This window comes from Lepisosteus platostomus, chromosome 4 (genome assembly GCF_059453375.1).
Source record: "Lepisosteus platostomus isolate fLepPlt1 chromosome 4, fLepPlt1.hap1, whole genome shotgun sequence".
Taxonomy (NCBI): domain Eukaryota; kingdom Metazoa; phylum Chordata; class Actinopteri; order Semionotiformes; family Lepisosteidae; genus Lepisosteus; species Lepisosteus platostomus.
The window spans coordinates 24,889,330-24,906,173 of record NC_142614.1 but is presented as its reverse complement, the minus strand read 5'-3'; the positions used below and the strand labels follow the sequence as shown (position 1 = coordinate 24,906,173).

General features: G+C 36.2%; 1 protein-coding gene across 7 annotated transcripts in view; it reads right to left on the bottom strand.

Annotated features, from left to right (window-relative positions):
* Positions 1 to 16,844, bottom strand: part of arhgef28a (Rho guanine nucleotide exchange factor 28a) — a 186,373-nt gene that overhangs the window by 135,416 nt on the left and 34,113 nt on the right. For all 7 annotated transcript variants that reach the window (XR_015935911.1, XM_088629163.1, XM_088629161.1 and 4 more), the window contains 5 exons: positions 15,538 to 15,721; positions 10,591 to 10,780; positions 8,039 to 8,090; positions 4,693 to 4,739; positions 3,463 to 3,523 (listed from right to left, as the gene is read on the bottom strand). Coding sequence is in view for 6 of the 7 variants with exons in the window: in XM_088629163.1 (XP_088485289.1) it covers positions 3,463 to 3,523; positions 4,693 to 4,739; positions 8,039 to 8,090; positions 10,591 to 10,780; positions 15,538 to 15,721 (534 nt within the window). In the remaining variant the exon portion in view is untranslated. The remainder of the gene's footprint in view (positions 1 to 3,462; positions 3,524 to 4,692; positions 4,740 to 8,038; positions 8,091 to 10,590; positions 10,781 to 15,537; positions 15,722 to 16,844) is intronic.

The window sequence follows — 16,844 nt, the reverse complement described above, 5'->3', positions numbered from 1 at the left end:
AATGTTTCTGATTCCCAGTGACAGGAACAGTACTGAAAGCAAGGCATAAACTGAAATCAGATGGCAGCCACTCTTATTTGGAAGTTAACAAGCCATTAACAGGTTCTCCCTTGATTTGAATGATTTCTATCAGTTTAAAATTAACGAGCTGCCAATTGTTTAATTCCTCTTGATCAATGAGGCCTAGTGAGATGAAAGTTTTCTTAAATAATATAGCAAATGAGGAAAAAATGCGGTTTAAATTCTTTAAATTAGATGTGACTACAACATTTTTGTCCTCCAATGAGACACAGATGTGTGTTTTCTACTTATGGTTTCTACTTTTCTACTTAAGTTTTCAATTAAGTATTATTTTATGATAAATATATATAAATATCCTTTAAGTAGATTCTTGAAAGAGAATTACATAAAAGTTGAAGACAATGCCAAATACAAAGGGTTGTGTAACTCATTGTTTTGGCAACCTCAATGAGATTAAATTACTAAATCAAAGCATCTGTTTCATTTTTTTCATTTTCTTTTTTTCCAAGCAGGCTGGGACCTCAAGTTAAACTAAATTATGTAGTTCTAGGCACAATGCAAACAATGCAAAACATCTCAACATCTTAACACTCTTACTGTAAATGACACTGAAAGCATCAAAATAATTAATCATGCAGTTCACCTAGATGAAATGAAAACAAGATGTTTATGCTCCCCTTAAGCATTATAGGTTAGTAGTATATGGCTGAAATCATTTGTTCAGCAAAAAAGTATGAAGGCTTACACTCTGTATTTCCAAGTGTTATACCTAACCATGAAAAGATTTTTAATGAGCCAAGCAACATTTGATAGAATGTACTGAATGAGAGAACTACGTTCCTGTTTTAACAAGCTCAATGCAGTAGGTATGTTAATAAATGTACTTTTGCTTAAACAGAAAAAGCCCATTGCAAGTCTTAAATTCATGGTTATTTTAATGAAGATTATAGAACCACAGACCATGTCTACAAACAGAATTGAACCTGTCAGTCTTTCTGCAAATGAGATTTTTTTTTCTTTTGGAACACAAATAGCACATCATCTGAAAGCAGAACACGGAGTCTCATCATGTCCAGACCCTGGTGTGACCTTTTTAAGGGTTTATTCAGTAGGTTCTACGATGCAATCAATCTTATTTAAAGGCCAGAACATTTTGAACCAGCCAAAAGGCTCACAAAGAGAATAATTAAAACTTAAAAGCAAATTATTTCTGAGCATTTTTTCCCAAACAAATTATGAGTGCCAGAACAAGATCAATAAAATAAAAAAATAAGATCCAGTTTCCTGTTAGGTATGCTTTTAAACAGAGCAATAGATTACTGATTAATGTACTAAGTCCAGGGGTGTAGATGCTTTGGATGCTAAAGCAATGAGGGCAGTAGCCTGTGCAGTGAACCTGTGGAACTGAAGACACCACATGCCTTTACTTGGCCAGGACTATTCGCAGCTGGAGGTCATTGTGGGAGAGACTACAGTAGACCCTGCCCTGTATGCTGGAGCATCACAATTGATTCTCCTGCTAATGTGTTTGCCTTAATGAGCCAAACATGGCTATGATCACTGAGGAAGACTCCTCAGATCAGTAACAAGAAGCAGTGTGAAGACACTGTAAGAAATTAATATACAGTAGTACAACTTGAGCTGAGCACAAAGGCTATGCTAAATCTACATATTGCCTACTGGAACAGCCTATGCAATGCACTAATTTTTAACTTACTTAACCATTCATTTGGATTATTTGCAGGAAGGTATCCAGACCAACGTCTGACATTAAGTAGGGATACAAAACTACAGGACAAAGGATTCCAGTGCTCAAAACAAAGGCTTTAAAGAGGAATTGTACTAGATAAAGTCATAACAAAATCTAGCAACCAGTGCCTTTCAAAAGTATTCATCACCCTCCAATGATGTCCTAATTTGCTGAATCACAAATAATAAATACAATTTTTTTAAAGGGAAGTTTTAATTGAGACTGTGAAAGAAAACACGTCAGCAACAACTGCAATTAAAAATAAAAAAGTAAAATATTTTGTACAACTATTAACCCATTTTCAATTGCAACCCTAAAGAAGTTAATTGCAAATAATTATTTTGGCAAGTCATACAATTAATTGAATGGTCTCCCGTGTGCAATAATAGTGGCTTACATGATTACAGAATAAATACACCTCTGTAAGGTGCTTCAGTCAGGTAGTGAATTTCAGTCAAAGATATGAAGATCAAGAAACTTTCCAAACAACCCCACCAACAGGGGAAAAGTTGTAGAGAGACACAAACGAGGAGAGGAAGATACATTCCTAAAATACTGAATACCATTTGAGCATTGTGAATTTGATCATTAAGAACTGCAAAGCTGATTACACCACCGGGACCTGACTAGATCAGGCCGTCCCTCCAATCCGTGCTGCCAAGCAAGGAGGAAGCTGTGGCAACTTTGAAAGAGATACAGAGAAGCTAAGATGGGAGAAAATGTCTATGAGACAACAATCATCTGGTCACTCCACAAAGCTGGCCTGCATGGCCGAGTCGCAAGAAGGAAGCCATTTCCAGATAAAAGCATCTTAAATCCCACATGGAGTTTGCAACAAGGCATTTAAGTGATACTTCAAAAATGTGTCAAGAGGTTTTGTGGTCAGACAAGACAAAAGTGGAACAATATGTTATGTTATGCCTGGCGCTAACCCAACACACCACCCAGCCAGCACTATCAATACTCTCATGCATGGTGATGGCAGCATTATGTTAAAGGGCTACGTCTCTTCCCATCCTAGCCAAAGCTACAACATCATTGACCCCATACAGTCCCATGCAGACAGCACTTGCTGAATAGCTGTCGTTTGGGTGCTGAATTTCTCAGCCAATGCTACAACTAACAAGGTCATCACTGCTCTCTCATTTTTCACAAGCTGCCTTTGTTAATCCATACACTGCTGTAGCAGGCAAAGCATTTTCATAACTTCCATAGTACCAATGTCTTCTCACATGGAAGGGGAAGGGGGAAAGGAGTTCAGGAGTTCAGGGCCCTGCCATTTCAAACACTAGCTAAAAATAACCACAGTGGGACAAAGAAAAAAGGCAAAAAAGGGCCAGTGGCAGGGGCTTTAACCTCAGATGTCATTTCCAGTTTCTTCTTCAATCAGCTCATATGTAGCAGGATCTTCATTACACAGTACATGCTGAGGCCGCCGTCATTGTTAACATACTGTACAGCATTGTCAGGAAGTAATTTATTCCAGGTAAGAGTCCAGCCTCACCCAGAAGAACAGGGTACGAGATGGTTCTACTACTCCCTGAAAGGAACACAAGTACACTGCAGAACTCATCTCTCTTTAAGACACTCATCAATTCTCTGGGGTGAGCCTTGACATGAACATAATTTAAAAACAGTTGTGGAACACTACCAACATTGAACAATAGGAAAGTGAATCTAACAAATCCTACCAGGGGGGTCTTTGTGTTCTTCATCATCGTCTACTGAGAGGACTAGTGGTTCTTCAAAAACCTGAAAGTCAAAAACATGCTTCTTTTAGTCAGGTTTTACCATATATCAGAACCAACAGGTGTATCACCTATCAGTGGAAACGTTTGGGAGGTCAATCCCTAATCTCGCCCACTTCTGCCTACCTATGTATAAATATCACACTTCTTGCTTGCTTGTTTGCACATTACATTCACCATTGTAGTGGCTCCCTGGCTCATTCTTTATTAAAGGAGGGGGATGTTAAAAATAGGTTGCCACTTTCACCCAGGCGAGTTACCCCAATAAAGCTCCCTATTCAAATCTCACATCTTCTACAACATAGTAAGGGTTTGTATTTTAAGAAGAAATATTGGAGGGTTCTACAACAGTGAACTGGACCCTGCATTCCAGTTGAATAGTTGACAACTATTCCATAACTGTACACCATTTCCAGTTCTTCACATTGTTCACATCACACTTGACATTGTTTCACATGATATCCCACATTGTTTTACATCCAAGTTGGCTATTTTGGCTCTCTGAGTAACTACTGGCAAAGGCACTCTCCAGAGTTCAGGTTGAGCTCTATGGTCAAAGGATCACAAGTCAGAGCCAAACTGGACACCAGTATCTGAGCACCACTGAGGGTAAGGTTGGCACTAGTCAGCTGGTTCTGTCTCATGGCACTTCCCAGGGTGCTGCAGGCTTGCAGTGCTACAGATTAGGGTGTGCCTTTCCTCCAAACATTGCTAAACCTCTTGCACAGACCTGCTTACTGTAGCTTGTGATGCTGCATATGTCTCCTCACTCCCTCTCCCCCCCCCCCCCCACCGCCATCACCAGAATAGACCGTTCCTAACAAAATTCAAGTTTTCATTTGGAATTAAAAATGAACATTTTAAGACTGGAAATTTTCTAAAGCTGATTTGAGCTCTTTAGAATTTCTAAACTGAAAACTAAAACTGATGCCCAAGATATGGCACCTTCTACCCATGAAATAGCTTAATGTCACAATAGAATATGAGGATAATGAGTACAATTTACTGTATTTTCAACAGAGTTGACAATTTACTGTCAACTCTGTCTAGACACCTAGACCCCCAGGAAGTTGACCTATACCCTATAATTTGCAGAGTGTACCTCAGGTTCCACTGAAGTTCTGGTACAATTCATTCTTTCCCCACTGATTTAACAACTCATACAGTACTCACACTGTCTATCAGTGTACGGTCTCCTCCACAGAAGTCCTTGTGTGATTCTGTAGAAAAGAAAATCAAATGAAGTATACGAATAAGTACAGATAAGGTTTGTGAACATGTGTCTCATTGTAGCAGAACAACTGGGTCTCTGAGTCCTTATCGATTTGAGCAGCGAAGAGGCATTTAAGAGAGAAAGTAAGTGCAGGAATTCATATGTGAGTGTGAATATGAATCCGAAATTAATAGAGCGATATGCTTGGTTTGCTCTCCCATTCATATCAGAGTTTAGAAAGAAGAAGCACAGTTCCCTCCTCTAAATGTATCAGAGGTTGTAAGGGAGAAGCACAGTTCGCTCTCCCAACATAAAGATTTAGATAAAAGAGGGAAACTGGACAGGAAAATTAGGTTGTGACTAAATAAGTCAGGGACAGTAATTTATTTCACCAGGGTTGCTCCAGGCTCAGCCTCAGGTTCGAGATTCCCTGTTGTTCAGGAAGTTAATGTGTGGGTCCTGCAACACCACATACCACTTAAGAGCGACCTGTCACACTCATTTTATTGGGGACGAAACCACAGGTAACCAGAGAACAATCACAGAAACTATTGAAAAAGGCAGCTGAAGTACCAAAACAAACATAATAAAGATGAAAATAAAGCACAAAATCAAATGACTTGCCAGTAGATTTATTTTCTGTAAGTACAAATAATTACCACTGTTCAGACATACAGTATAAACACTTTTTATGCAAGGTAAAAAGGCTGTACTGTGCTGAATACTATAATTAATCTCCTTTACTCAGAAAACAAATTGAAAAGGGAATATTAATGAGGCACAACTGTGCAGTAGTTTGTATTAGTGCTATAACCTAAACCATAAAATATTGTTCACAAGAGCTGCAGACTACTACCTAGACTAAACAAAATTGCATGACCTACACTTTAAGTGTAAGGTGACAGCACTAATTAAAACTGTACATCATTAATTCAATGGTAACAAAAACACCTAACAAGCAAGACATTTAGATGATTTTTAGGAATAATAAAAATCCAAAACATGGGATTTTTAACTCCTTCAACAGCAATCGCTCATTAAGATAGTTCAGAGTTTGTCAGCTCTCTACCAAGTGACTATTCTACAAACAGAGACACAGAAGATAGCAGATCTCCTTACAGCAGCCTCACGCACTGGAGCTAATGAGCTGCAATGAAACCTCCCGTTGCTAAGGTTACCTGCAACAGGAACCAATATCCGTAACCGAAAACAACTGCAGGCACCGCTGATAAACTTGATTTAGGCCCACCCAAGAGTGAGTAAATGCGTTTCATTTCAGACTTGAGATGTTTTGGAAACAGGACCAAGATTTCACAAAGCACTTTCTGTATCCTTTCATAATGCAATTGACATCCTGATTCAGTGGCATCCAACTTTTCAAGATCTGATAATTTGCACAGAAAGAAAGGCCAGTATCTCTGAAACATTTCACTGAAAAGTTTTATAAGGAATCTTTAGAAATATCCATTAGTTTACCTTAAACCAACTGAGTATAGTACACAACACAATATACTCCTTCCCCTCCAACAAATACACAAAATAAGGAATATAACACAGTAAAAAAATGTTATTTCTATATATACAGTACATTTAATTTATTGAACATCAAGGTAATAAAAACATCAAATTACAGACTCTAATTGAGTTTAAAAGGCCAAAACGATCTCTTGCCACAAAAAATCAGTCAGTTTATAGCCAATGCATCAGGTTAAAGTTTTTGGATGAGGGCAGTCAAAGACAGATATCTGTAAACCCTTGTTCTGTAAGTCTCATTTTCTTATGGTACATCCACTTTAGTCAAAAGAAATAAGAAGGGATGGCATTATTTTTATAGAAGTGCCATTTGATATTCAGGAAAATGTTCTAAAATACTGCAAATCAAGTCAAACACCAGTCACAGGATACCGCCAAATATAGATGTGCAGGCATTGCCAACAATTATTACTCTTAGTGTAGGAGTCTGTAAAGTATATAAATGTGCTACAAATACTAGGAGAGAAACTATGGTTAACAGTCATACCCAGAGTCTTTGTTATATCTTTTGTAGTGTCATTCTGTAAATAAAGGCTAGAAACCCAGAATGAGACACTACAGAGCTCACTCTACTGTGGTACAGTACATGGAGAGGAACACAATGATACACACTGTGACAGTACAGTAAGTGACAGTACTTATGAATCTAGGATTTCCCATATTTTTTTGTTCCTATTGAAGTTCATATACATACACGTTGATAGAATTCAGCAGCATACATCTGTACGGCCAGATGTTATTTAAAATAAGGTAGAACTGAACTGAAAGCCTGGTTTGGAGAATGAAAATGAGAATAAAAGAGCTGTAAAAGAAAACTGTATATTCTTGGTCTTTGTTAGCTGCCTAGTTATTTCATCAAGGTTGATTTTATTTCCCTAAATGTCATGCAAGAAAAAACCCAGCAGAGGGCAGTACACGGGAGTCAATTTATTTCAGTCTGATTTCACATTTTGTCCTTGGAAAGAGGTTGACTTTCTTGATATTCACACTATCATGATTTGCTTTTAAAAAATACAGAATTCATTCACAGAAGTGAAGAAATATTGAATTAAGCAAAAAATGTTAAACATCCAATGTCTGCAATTTACACTATGGGGTTGATTTAGGGTTTATTTATGCTGAAAGAATCTACATTATGCATGTATGTTTTCTTAAATTGAGTGGCTGGGATAGCTCAGTACTTAGTTTTTTTTTACACATGTAAAGAAAGATTTCTAGTTCAAGTCAAATAAGCAGTGTCTCCCACTGATTACCTTTTCCCTAAAAAATCTGTGTTCCTTGTTTTACTAGTACTCTGCTTATTTTACTTCAGCTGAAATATGTCTACAGGGTTTTCAGTTTGTCTTTATTTTTCTTTAGTAAGCAGAAGACTTACAAGACCAGAAAAGAATTGAGGTTTATGTTAAATTTAGTAGGGTAGGACAACCAATAAGAATTGTGTTTAACTTGGCCTATATTTTCTTAAGATTTTCTAAAGGTGCAAGTGATTCTTTCATATATCTTTCTGATCATAATTTCAAATGCTTCGCTAGGTATTGTGGATTTTATCATAAGACAAACAGTTTGAATAATCAAAATCACTTAACGTACAGTATATATTTTTATCATTTTTGCCACAGAACTTTCTGAAGACCGCATAGACTATTGATGAGTTCAAATGATGTTCTCAGTCTGAAACACCAAGACAAAGGATGTGTTAAACTTTTTTATATAAATGTGAAAACGTACACCTTCTTTTTGAAAATTTACCACATGGATCACTAAAAAAACTACCTTTGCTGTCTTCAGTCCACTCATATTCTCCTTCTAGACAAAGAGCTTTGACCTAAGAAATAAAAAATAAAAAAAAGTTAGATAAAAAAGTTAGGTGTCTTGACAATTTATTTTTTGCATAGAAAGTACTTTCAATGCATTAATCTTAAGAGAAATGGGTGTTTTTGTTTAATGTATCATAGATTAGGCTAAGGTCACAGACGGAAAACTGATGTCCATATAAATACTATTCCACATCAGAGCAGAGCTTCTGAAATGATCATTATCTTCTAAACACTTCAGGTTCTTGGCAGGCAAGACATAATACATCTTAATCTATGATGGGACAACACCATAAAAGCAAATTACAATTTGATTTATTTTACTGTACGGAATAACACAGACCAGTACGGTATTTTACAAATCACAGCAATGCATCACTGACTGCTGCTTCTTTTAGGTCTGATTCACTACAGAACTCTGTCCTGGCCATTACTCCAAATAAAAGCACCTGCATAAAAGCGGAATGTCTGTTTGTCTGTGTATGACATGCCAGGAGGAAGAACCTTGAGTACACTCAGCACAGGTTGTAGTTGAGCATCCTACTTCGGTTTGTGTTAAAGGCCAAATGCAATGAAAAAGGTCTTGCAAGCTCTCAGCAAAAGAGAGTGTGGTATTATACTGTACATATGGTTACTGTACAGTCAGTGCCATTTGTAATCACTTTCATTAAAAAGAGATCTCAAGTTCCCTAGGTTTTGCCTTTTCTGGAACATGTAACTTTTCCAGCTGTTGCCAAATTGGAAGAGTTGTTAAGTTCCATCTGAATGCAGCCAAATCTTAAATCTTTAACTAGTATTTAAAAATAAACTATTTTCCATATAAATGGATTATTTAAATTATGTACTGTGGTACAAATACCAGTAATATCATTACTGATGCTCCTATAAAGCTCTCATGTGTCACTCATAATGTACAAAATAGCACTCCTGGGAACACATCCCTATTGAGCCCAGGGTATAATTGCCACTATTAGCACTGATTCACACAGAACATTCACCAGAACGCATCCTGAGCGCTAAGCAAGAGTTGCTATAACTATATATGCTATATTGCTATAAATATGGCTGTTTTTCCATCTTATTCTTACATTGGTTTTTACTATTTTAACTCGACATCTCATTCATAGGTTAGAGCTACAGAAGATAAAATCTTTTTCGATCACACAGATAAAATACTTTGTAGACTCTTACACTTTTTGCAAACATGTAATTACCTAAAATGCTTTGCCTTTCAACAGCTGTAAGTGTATTCCTTAAATAGCATTTCAGTTTGCAAACAGATACTTGTGCTTTTGTGTTAAGGAATGCAGTTTGTATCACTGAGCATTCCAGAGTGATTTAAAAGTCAAAACAGAGGCTGAACTATTCAAGTAGGAGTAGTTAAATCAAACGCAGTGTAATCATTGTTTATTGATTGTACTTGGGGCAACTGCACCACCACCATTGACAACAACAATAAAACAACACACCAGGTTTCTTGAAAAGTTACACAAAGGTATAACCAGATGTTGCTGCCAAGCTACACGTATTTAAAATTTAAAGACACTCTTAAAGTAGCTACAGGCAAAATTAACATTATTGTTCTGGATTAACCCTGAAATTCTGAACAAACCACCACCTGGCTGACTGCCTGAGGTTAGACAGCTGAGAGGAGAAAAAATATTTCTGCATTTTTGCTACAACTTTTCAGGTATAATTTTATTTACTTCTTAAGACCAACAGTTATGTGTTTTTTTAATTAAATTGTTAATAGCGCATTTCACTGAAACACGACGACACTGCTTATGGCTTTTTCCGACCTATGGTTTAAAATGGGAATCATTTTAAAGACCTGACTGAGCCTTTTGACATTTTCTTCATAGATTTTTCACCAACTTATTTCTCCAGCCCTGTTGGCTTCTTCAAAACCAATAGTGAAACAGGAATCAGGGGACACAAATGAAAACTGAGAGATGGAGACACTTAACACAGAATTGACGGAGCGTAGAACACTCTACTATAACAAAGTCATGTTGTTTAAGTTGAAACTTTTCTTTCTTTCAAGAAACAGCAAGATGAAATCCTTGGATTACTTGGTTACCACAACCAAATGAGTTGGGTGGATGGTTCCTCCCTTCATTTTCTTGTCATTCTTATATGTTTCTAATTAAGGAGGGGTTTGAATTACATTAATTACATTGAACAGTTGAATTGTAATTGAATAAATAAATTAAACCCACGTTTATTTGTCTATATAGCCTAATAAAAACATAATAAAACTCAGAATAGACTTCTCTAATGGCTTTTTTAAAGTGTTAAAAGTACCTTCCATTGTTGTCTGCTGGTGAAGGATATTAGTTATTGCCAAATGTGAAGTCCATTATTTGTATGCTGCATGTGTTTTATTTACCTGCAAATAACTGTAAATTGTCACCTAAACTGTCATTTCCTAGAAAGAGTTAAAATCCCCAGCAAGTCATGTTGCCAAACTCTGTTGTGCCACTATCATGTGGGGGAATGCCCCGCACTCACCTCTCTGAGGAAGTTATTATCCTTTAAGCGTTTCCGCAGGAGCAGAATGTCTGACTCCAGTGTCCGCTCTGAGTCTGGCCTGACTGTCAGAGTCAAGGTCTCTGACAAATGACAGAACTTCAGCAAGCGAGAGCCGTCAGCCTGGATCTGAGAAATGCCAGCCAAGGGAGTGACCAGTGGATTTGGAGGGCTGCGAAAACAAGATTAAACGACAGTCTCTTTTAATGACCTTGCCATCAACCCCTTCCCTTACAGCTGCTAACAGCACAGAGTCTGGACATGTCTGGCCAAGCACAAACACTGCTAACAACAAGATACGATTAAATAACTGGCCGGGGGTGATAACCTCAGCAATAAAGGATATAATCAAGAAAGGAGTATTTACAGCTTTTGCTGCTTTTAGAAAATAAAGTAAACATCACAGAAATATTTCACACTGGACAACAAATTCTTTATTCATATATATTTATACAGATTTATGTTGACCAGACACATATTTCTTTATAAAACAGCATATTGACATCTTAATGAAAAACAGTCTAATAATGATACAAGGAACACTGTTTATCTACACAGAAATCAAGCACGTGATAACATTTTTATGAAGCGAAAAACATAAATCTATGGCTAAAGCTTAGAAAAAAATGTCTTCAAAAATATCTACGGTATGAAACACCTTATATACAGTACTACAAACTTGCTGCTACTATGTCTACTACCCCTTCATGTTTTTGTCATATTTATCAGGTTGATTGAACCAAGTAAAGGGAATACGTTTCTGATTAATCAAGGCCAAAATGAGGTGTGGATTGTTAAAATAATGTGATAGCAAAAACTGCCATCATTCAAACACTGTCAGTGATTTCAATGGGTGCTCAATCCGACAAGTACAACGCTATCTGTGGCACAAGAGAGAGGTCCAGCTTCTTCCTAAGCTTACTTGGAATTTTCACAACAATGAGAACTGGGTTGGTTTTTTAATCCTACAGATCTCTGCTTTGAAGCATTGAGCTAACAAACATACAGTAAATGTGAATGAAGCAAATGTAGAAAACCATTGTTGTTGAGGTCAGGTTAAGTTGACCTTAATGGAATCTGATCTTCCACTGTCAATAAACCACACGAAAAGACAAAGCTGAGGTGAACTTGATAACGTTGTGAAGTACTTCAGGAAATCTGATGATATTCCATTTCCATAAACACTAACTGTACAGTACATCAGACCAGCTATAATGATAGTTATTGAGGTGCTTACTTTGGGTAATTTAGAAATTACATCATCAAGTTTCTTTTTGCCATGGGCAATATAATCAAACATTAATATTGTAGAAATGCACAGTTTATTTTCAGTACAGAAAATTCAAAGTTCTAACTTTTCTATACCAACCCTTCTGCAGATTAATTTTCTGTTGCCTTTAAATTATTCATTTTTAATTGTATAAATGTATAAGCTTTGCTCTCTCTCTCTCTTCCCTGCATGTAACCAGAAAGATACAGCAAGAAACCACCAAAAAAAGTTGACGGGCATGAGTCTCATTCTGAAACACATTCTGATGTGATTAAAGTTGTGCTTTACTTCTATAGACCTCTTAATTAAAGTTTTATGGAAGAAATGATTACAAAAATCATCTTGTTAAGAGCAACTACTTCTTCTAAAAGAAGAAAAATTATGTTTAAAATACAAACTATCAGAACAACTAGTAGTAATATGAGAAAGAGCAACAGCATTAGAAATGGTAGAAGTTTAATTATATAGGGCTGAAAATAATCACAGGGTTCTAACCTTCATACAGAATTGCACCTTTGTAGTTCAAATAATGAAATAAACAACTGTCAAAATCCTTGACTGAAGGGCCTCACCACAGATCTAATCTCTCTCAAGTCTGAAACTCCTCAATCGCTAAGCTTTCAAGATTTGCAATGGAAACTGTACATGAGGAATATGCTTTAACTAGTTAATAGGCCATTATGCTCAACTAGTTAAGCCATTTCAGAAGAACACTACTGCAGGAATATTACTGAAAGAGTAACCTACTAATAGTATAAAAAGTAATAGGACAGGAGCAGAACCCACTAACCATTTTAACATGGCATTAGAAGATCTACAAATAAGCCTGTTATTGGGTACTGGCACTCTATTTGGTGTAACCTGAAAAAAGCTGTCATTGCAAACATTGAGGAACTGTGAAAGAGGGGCTAAGATTAGACCAACCCTGGCATCAAAACCTTCCCACTGAAAGGACCCTGATTTGGTCCCTAATCTGAATTTGTCTCACCGGATTCCCTTATAAACCTAACCTTAAACCTCATCATAGAGGTTCCTGTATGGGAAAGTAAAACTTGTTTTTCCCTTTTTAAACCAATGACAAAGTAAATCTGTTTCTCTCTTTAATGCACACTATAGTACAAAAAAAAGCTTTTCTGCAGTCAGACCCAAACTCTCAGACGAGTCCGTCTTCACAATTTGTCGATTAGGCCATTAGCCCTGTGTTCTGAGCCTTTTCATAAATAGAAAATGTTTGATCACAGCCACAGATCTTACTCTTTGCCTCATGCGAATGCCTGCACTTTTTCATTCTCTAATTGGTCTGTATGCCACACTCCCACAGTGGAAACCAACACAGGCAACAGAAACAGTTGCTCTCATACAGTACAAGGCCAAAACTTTTTTTTAACTCTTTTAGACCCATCATTACCAGTCAAAAGCTGGAAGCTCACTTCATTTGGTAATCCATCTCTTAAGAATAACAATCTTTTTTTAACATGGTTAGTTAAAATATTTACCACACCAGTCTGTTGCCCAGTTACAATAATGGACATGTAAAAAAAAACCCGTAAAGGTCAGGGCTTTAACTTCACAAAGACTACATCATCTGTTTCTAAGCATCTATGAAGAGAAGTGTATTTAATAGGAATAAATGACTGCTCAACTCTTATAATCATGCATTTAGATGTGTACACTCACCATCTTTTCTCAAAAACTGAAAAAAATCTCCTGCTGACAGAACCAAAGGAAACCCATGAAATAACTATGTCATACAGTAGTGAAGGTCATGTAACATTTTCTTTCAGATTAGTTGCAATTTTTTTTCTTCTTTTCACAGGTTATTAGTTTCACCTAGGGCTCTGACGGACTCTTTTTAGTGAAACTGCTCAATTTCTCTTTTGGTTGAAACTGTTGTTCTCTGTAGTTTGAAACACACACATTTACGTGTGTTTACTGTGTTATGCACTGCCTTAGGAGTTACCTTAAATATAGTTCTATCTTCTAAAACATGACTGCTTTAACTGCTCATAATAAATACTGCAAAAACACATTTCTATAGTTAAGATGCCCAGTCTATGAAATCTCAAAATCCTTATGTGCAAAAACTGGAATCTGTTTTTGTTCTTTATCTCAATTAATCAGTACCATTATACTGTAAATAAAACAATTTAAATGATTCACAGTTCTTTCTCTGTATCTTACTTGAAACATGCCTTTGAAAATAAAAAAAATGATTAATCTTCAGTCTTAATGCATTTTGTATGCTATTCTATTGAATTCATTTTATGATATAAAACCTTTCTCTTTAAAAATATATATACTGTATAATTACATTTTTTCTTCAACATGCACAAATATGTTTTTCTAAGCCTAATATGCTCAAGGCCTTTTGTGACAATTAGGCTCGTCCATGTCGCCTTCCTCATGTCACAACCTCTTAATCTTTGATATCTTTGAGGACAAAAAAATTTGAAGTTAGGCTGTCAGGCTCACATTTCCTTTTTAACGATGTGAACTTTCAGAACATAAATAACAAATTATTAATAGTGGCCTTTATTATTAAATGCCCAAAGTGCCTGTTCTCCTTAAGCATAACTGCACTGACTGTTGGTCAATAACTAATTAAAAAAATATTTTACTTGTATGTAAAGCACTGAATCATCTGGCACATGATTTGTGAAATACCTACAGTGCTAATGCTAATACTTGTGAAATGCTCATATTTTATCAGCCTGAAGATTGTGCTCGTTCTGGCTTGCTTTACACTCCAAGAGTGAATCGCATTAGGAGGGGAGGGGTAGCTGTTAGTTACAATGCCCCCAGACTGTTGAACTCTTTACCCTCCTTGCATTAGAGAGTCTCCATAAATTAAATTTTTCAATCACAATTCTTAACTCATTAAATGTTTTAAATCTAATTTAAAAGCACATTTGTATACTGTAATACAACTTTTTTCTGATCTGGTTTCTTGTCCAAATGTGAATAATCTTCTAGATTTTTTGCTTCATTATGCTTTTTAAATCTTTTGGAATGAATTAATCTTTTTTAAAGCACTTTGTGAATGGCATGAGAGACAATACATTAATAAAAATAAATTACTGTTGTTATTGTTTTAAATGTTGCGATGATGAAGCATTTATAGGATTCTGCAGTGCTTCTTCCCAATTCAAATTATGGGCCAAACACCCTTCTTTAATTTCTAGTCGTTCTGTTATCCTGCTTAAATTAGTTTATGCTGGAATAGTCCAGAAAATTCTGACATGACTCAAAATAGCAAGACCTGTGTCTTTATTATATTATATTAAGAAAGGAAGAAAACTGACTCATAAATACCTGCAGGTTATTTGTAATTAATAAAATGTAACAAATTAAAAATAACATGCCTGTTATTGACCAATTGCAAGGGATATGGCTTTAACAAAGATTTTTTTTTAAATCTTTAGCAGTTAAAATTAACATTTAGGTAACTAAGTACACACTTAAATATTGTTTTGTAATTTGCTCATTTTCACACAAAGAGGGACATTCAAAATCCTTATAGCACAGCTGCCTGTGTTTAACTTGTAAGATTTCTGATTGGATTTCATCTAGTTTCAGTGACACCTACACACACCACAAATATCAATAGAGATACCCCTACATAAAGAGGTTTAAAAAATCCAGTTAAAAGTATGACTTACTTTGTTAGTAGCTCAACAAGAGCTTGGTGCCCAGACTGCTTTGCCAGTTGCAGAGGAGTAACACCTTCTTCATTTGGTAAGGACAGAGCCATTAGGCCTCCAGGCTGGCACAGCAAAAATTGAGAGAGTCTGATCAAGCCCAGTCTCACTGCTAGATGGAGCAAGGACTCCCTGGGTTTGGGCTCTGCAAGAAAAACATGACCGGAGATGAAAGAAAATTACATTGTGTGTGAAACAAAGCAGGCTGTGCAGCAAACACACCCAAAACTGTCATTCTGATCAGCCTGGGGAACAACACACAGCAAAAAGAACTGTCAGAAGTCACAAATGAATGGACCTGAGCTCTGGTTACAAGAGAAGTGATATTTATTTTTCCTTTCGATATAATAATGTTAAACTGGCTGGGAATATTATTGTGTGCCATACTCCACCTATGCACTGTGACAGAAAACATAAAGTTGTAAATTGAAATCTATGCCTTATAATAACGAGATTTAAGTAAACTGTATAGAAATGCTACTTTGTTATCTATAAATAAGTGTGCCCCAGGACACTTTTTCAGACGAAATACTTTTGTATTAGCTACTTGTTACTAGGCCTACAGCTCACAGGCCAGAAAACAAGTCTTGGTATATTAAATATAAAAACATTTTCTATCTAATCAACAGGTTAAGAACCAAGGCCAAAATTTAATGCAAAGCTTAATCCGCTGTGCATTGCTAGCTTCTTTTTTGCATATTAGTCTTTAATAGACCTTTCATACCAGCAGTGCCAAAGCTCTCTCAACAGCTTTAAAAAACAAATACCTCATTCTGGGAAATCACTTACTTTTGTAGTCTGTGCCGCATGCAGAATTTTTTTTAATGTATTTAAGATAAGCATAGCTGTTGTATATTATAACTTATAACTACACTTTATATCAGAGCTTTCCTTTTTGGATTAAACGTGTGGAGGCTCAGACAATACAGTATCAAACTGAATCTACCACCTCTAGCACTCACTACAGCAAGATCAACAGCAATATTAATAATAGTAGTATTTTTTTTTTACTAACAGGGTTATGATTAACTTCAGTTTAATAAAAACCTTAAGTGAAGGTTGCTTTTACAATGACTGGTGTGTGTAGCTGGGCCACTGGTTTAATTAATATTAGGAACCTCAAAATGCACAGGTGGCAAACCCTACACCAGTGTTAACCCTACACCATTGCATCAAAAGACACTCTCCATTCTGTGTGAATGACTCCAGAGAGCTCTAGGGAGTGATGTGACAATAATAGCCTCTCTTTTCACTTGATAAATATATAA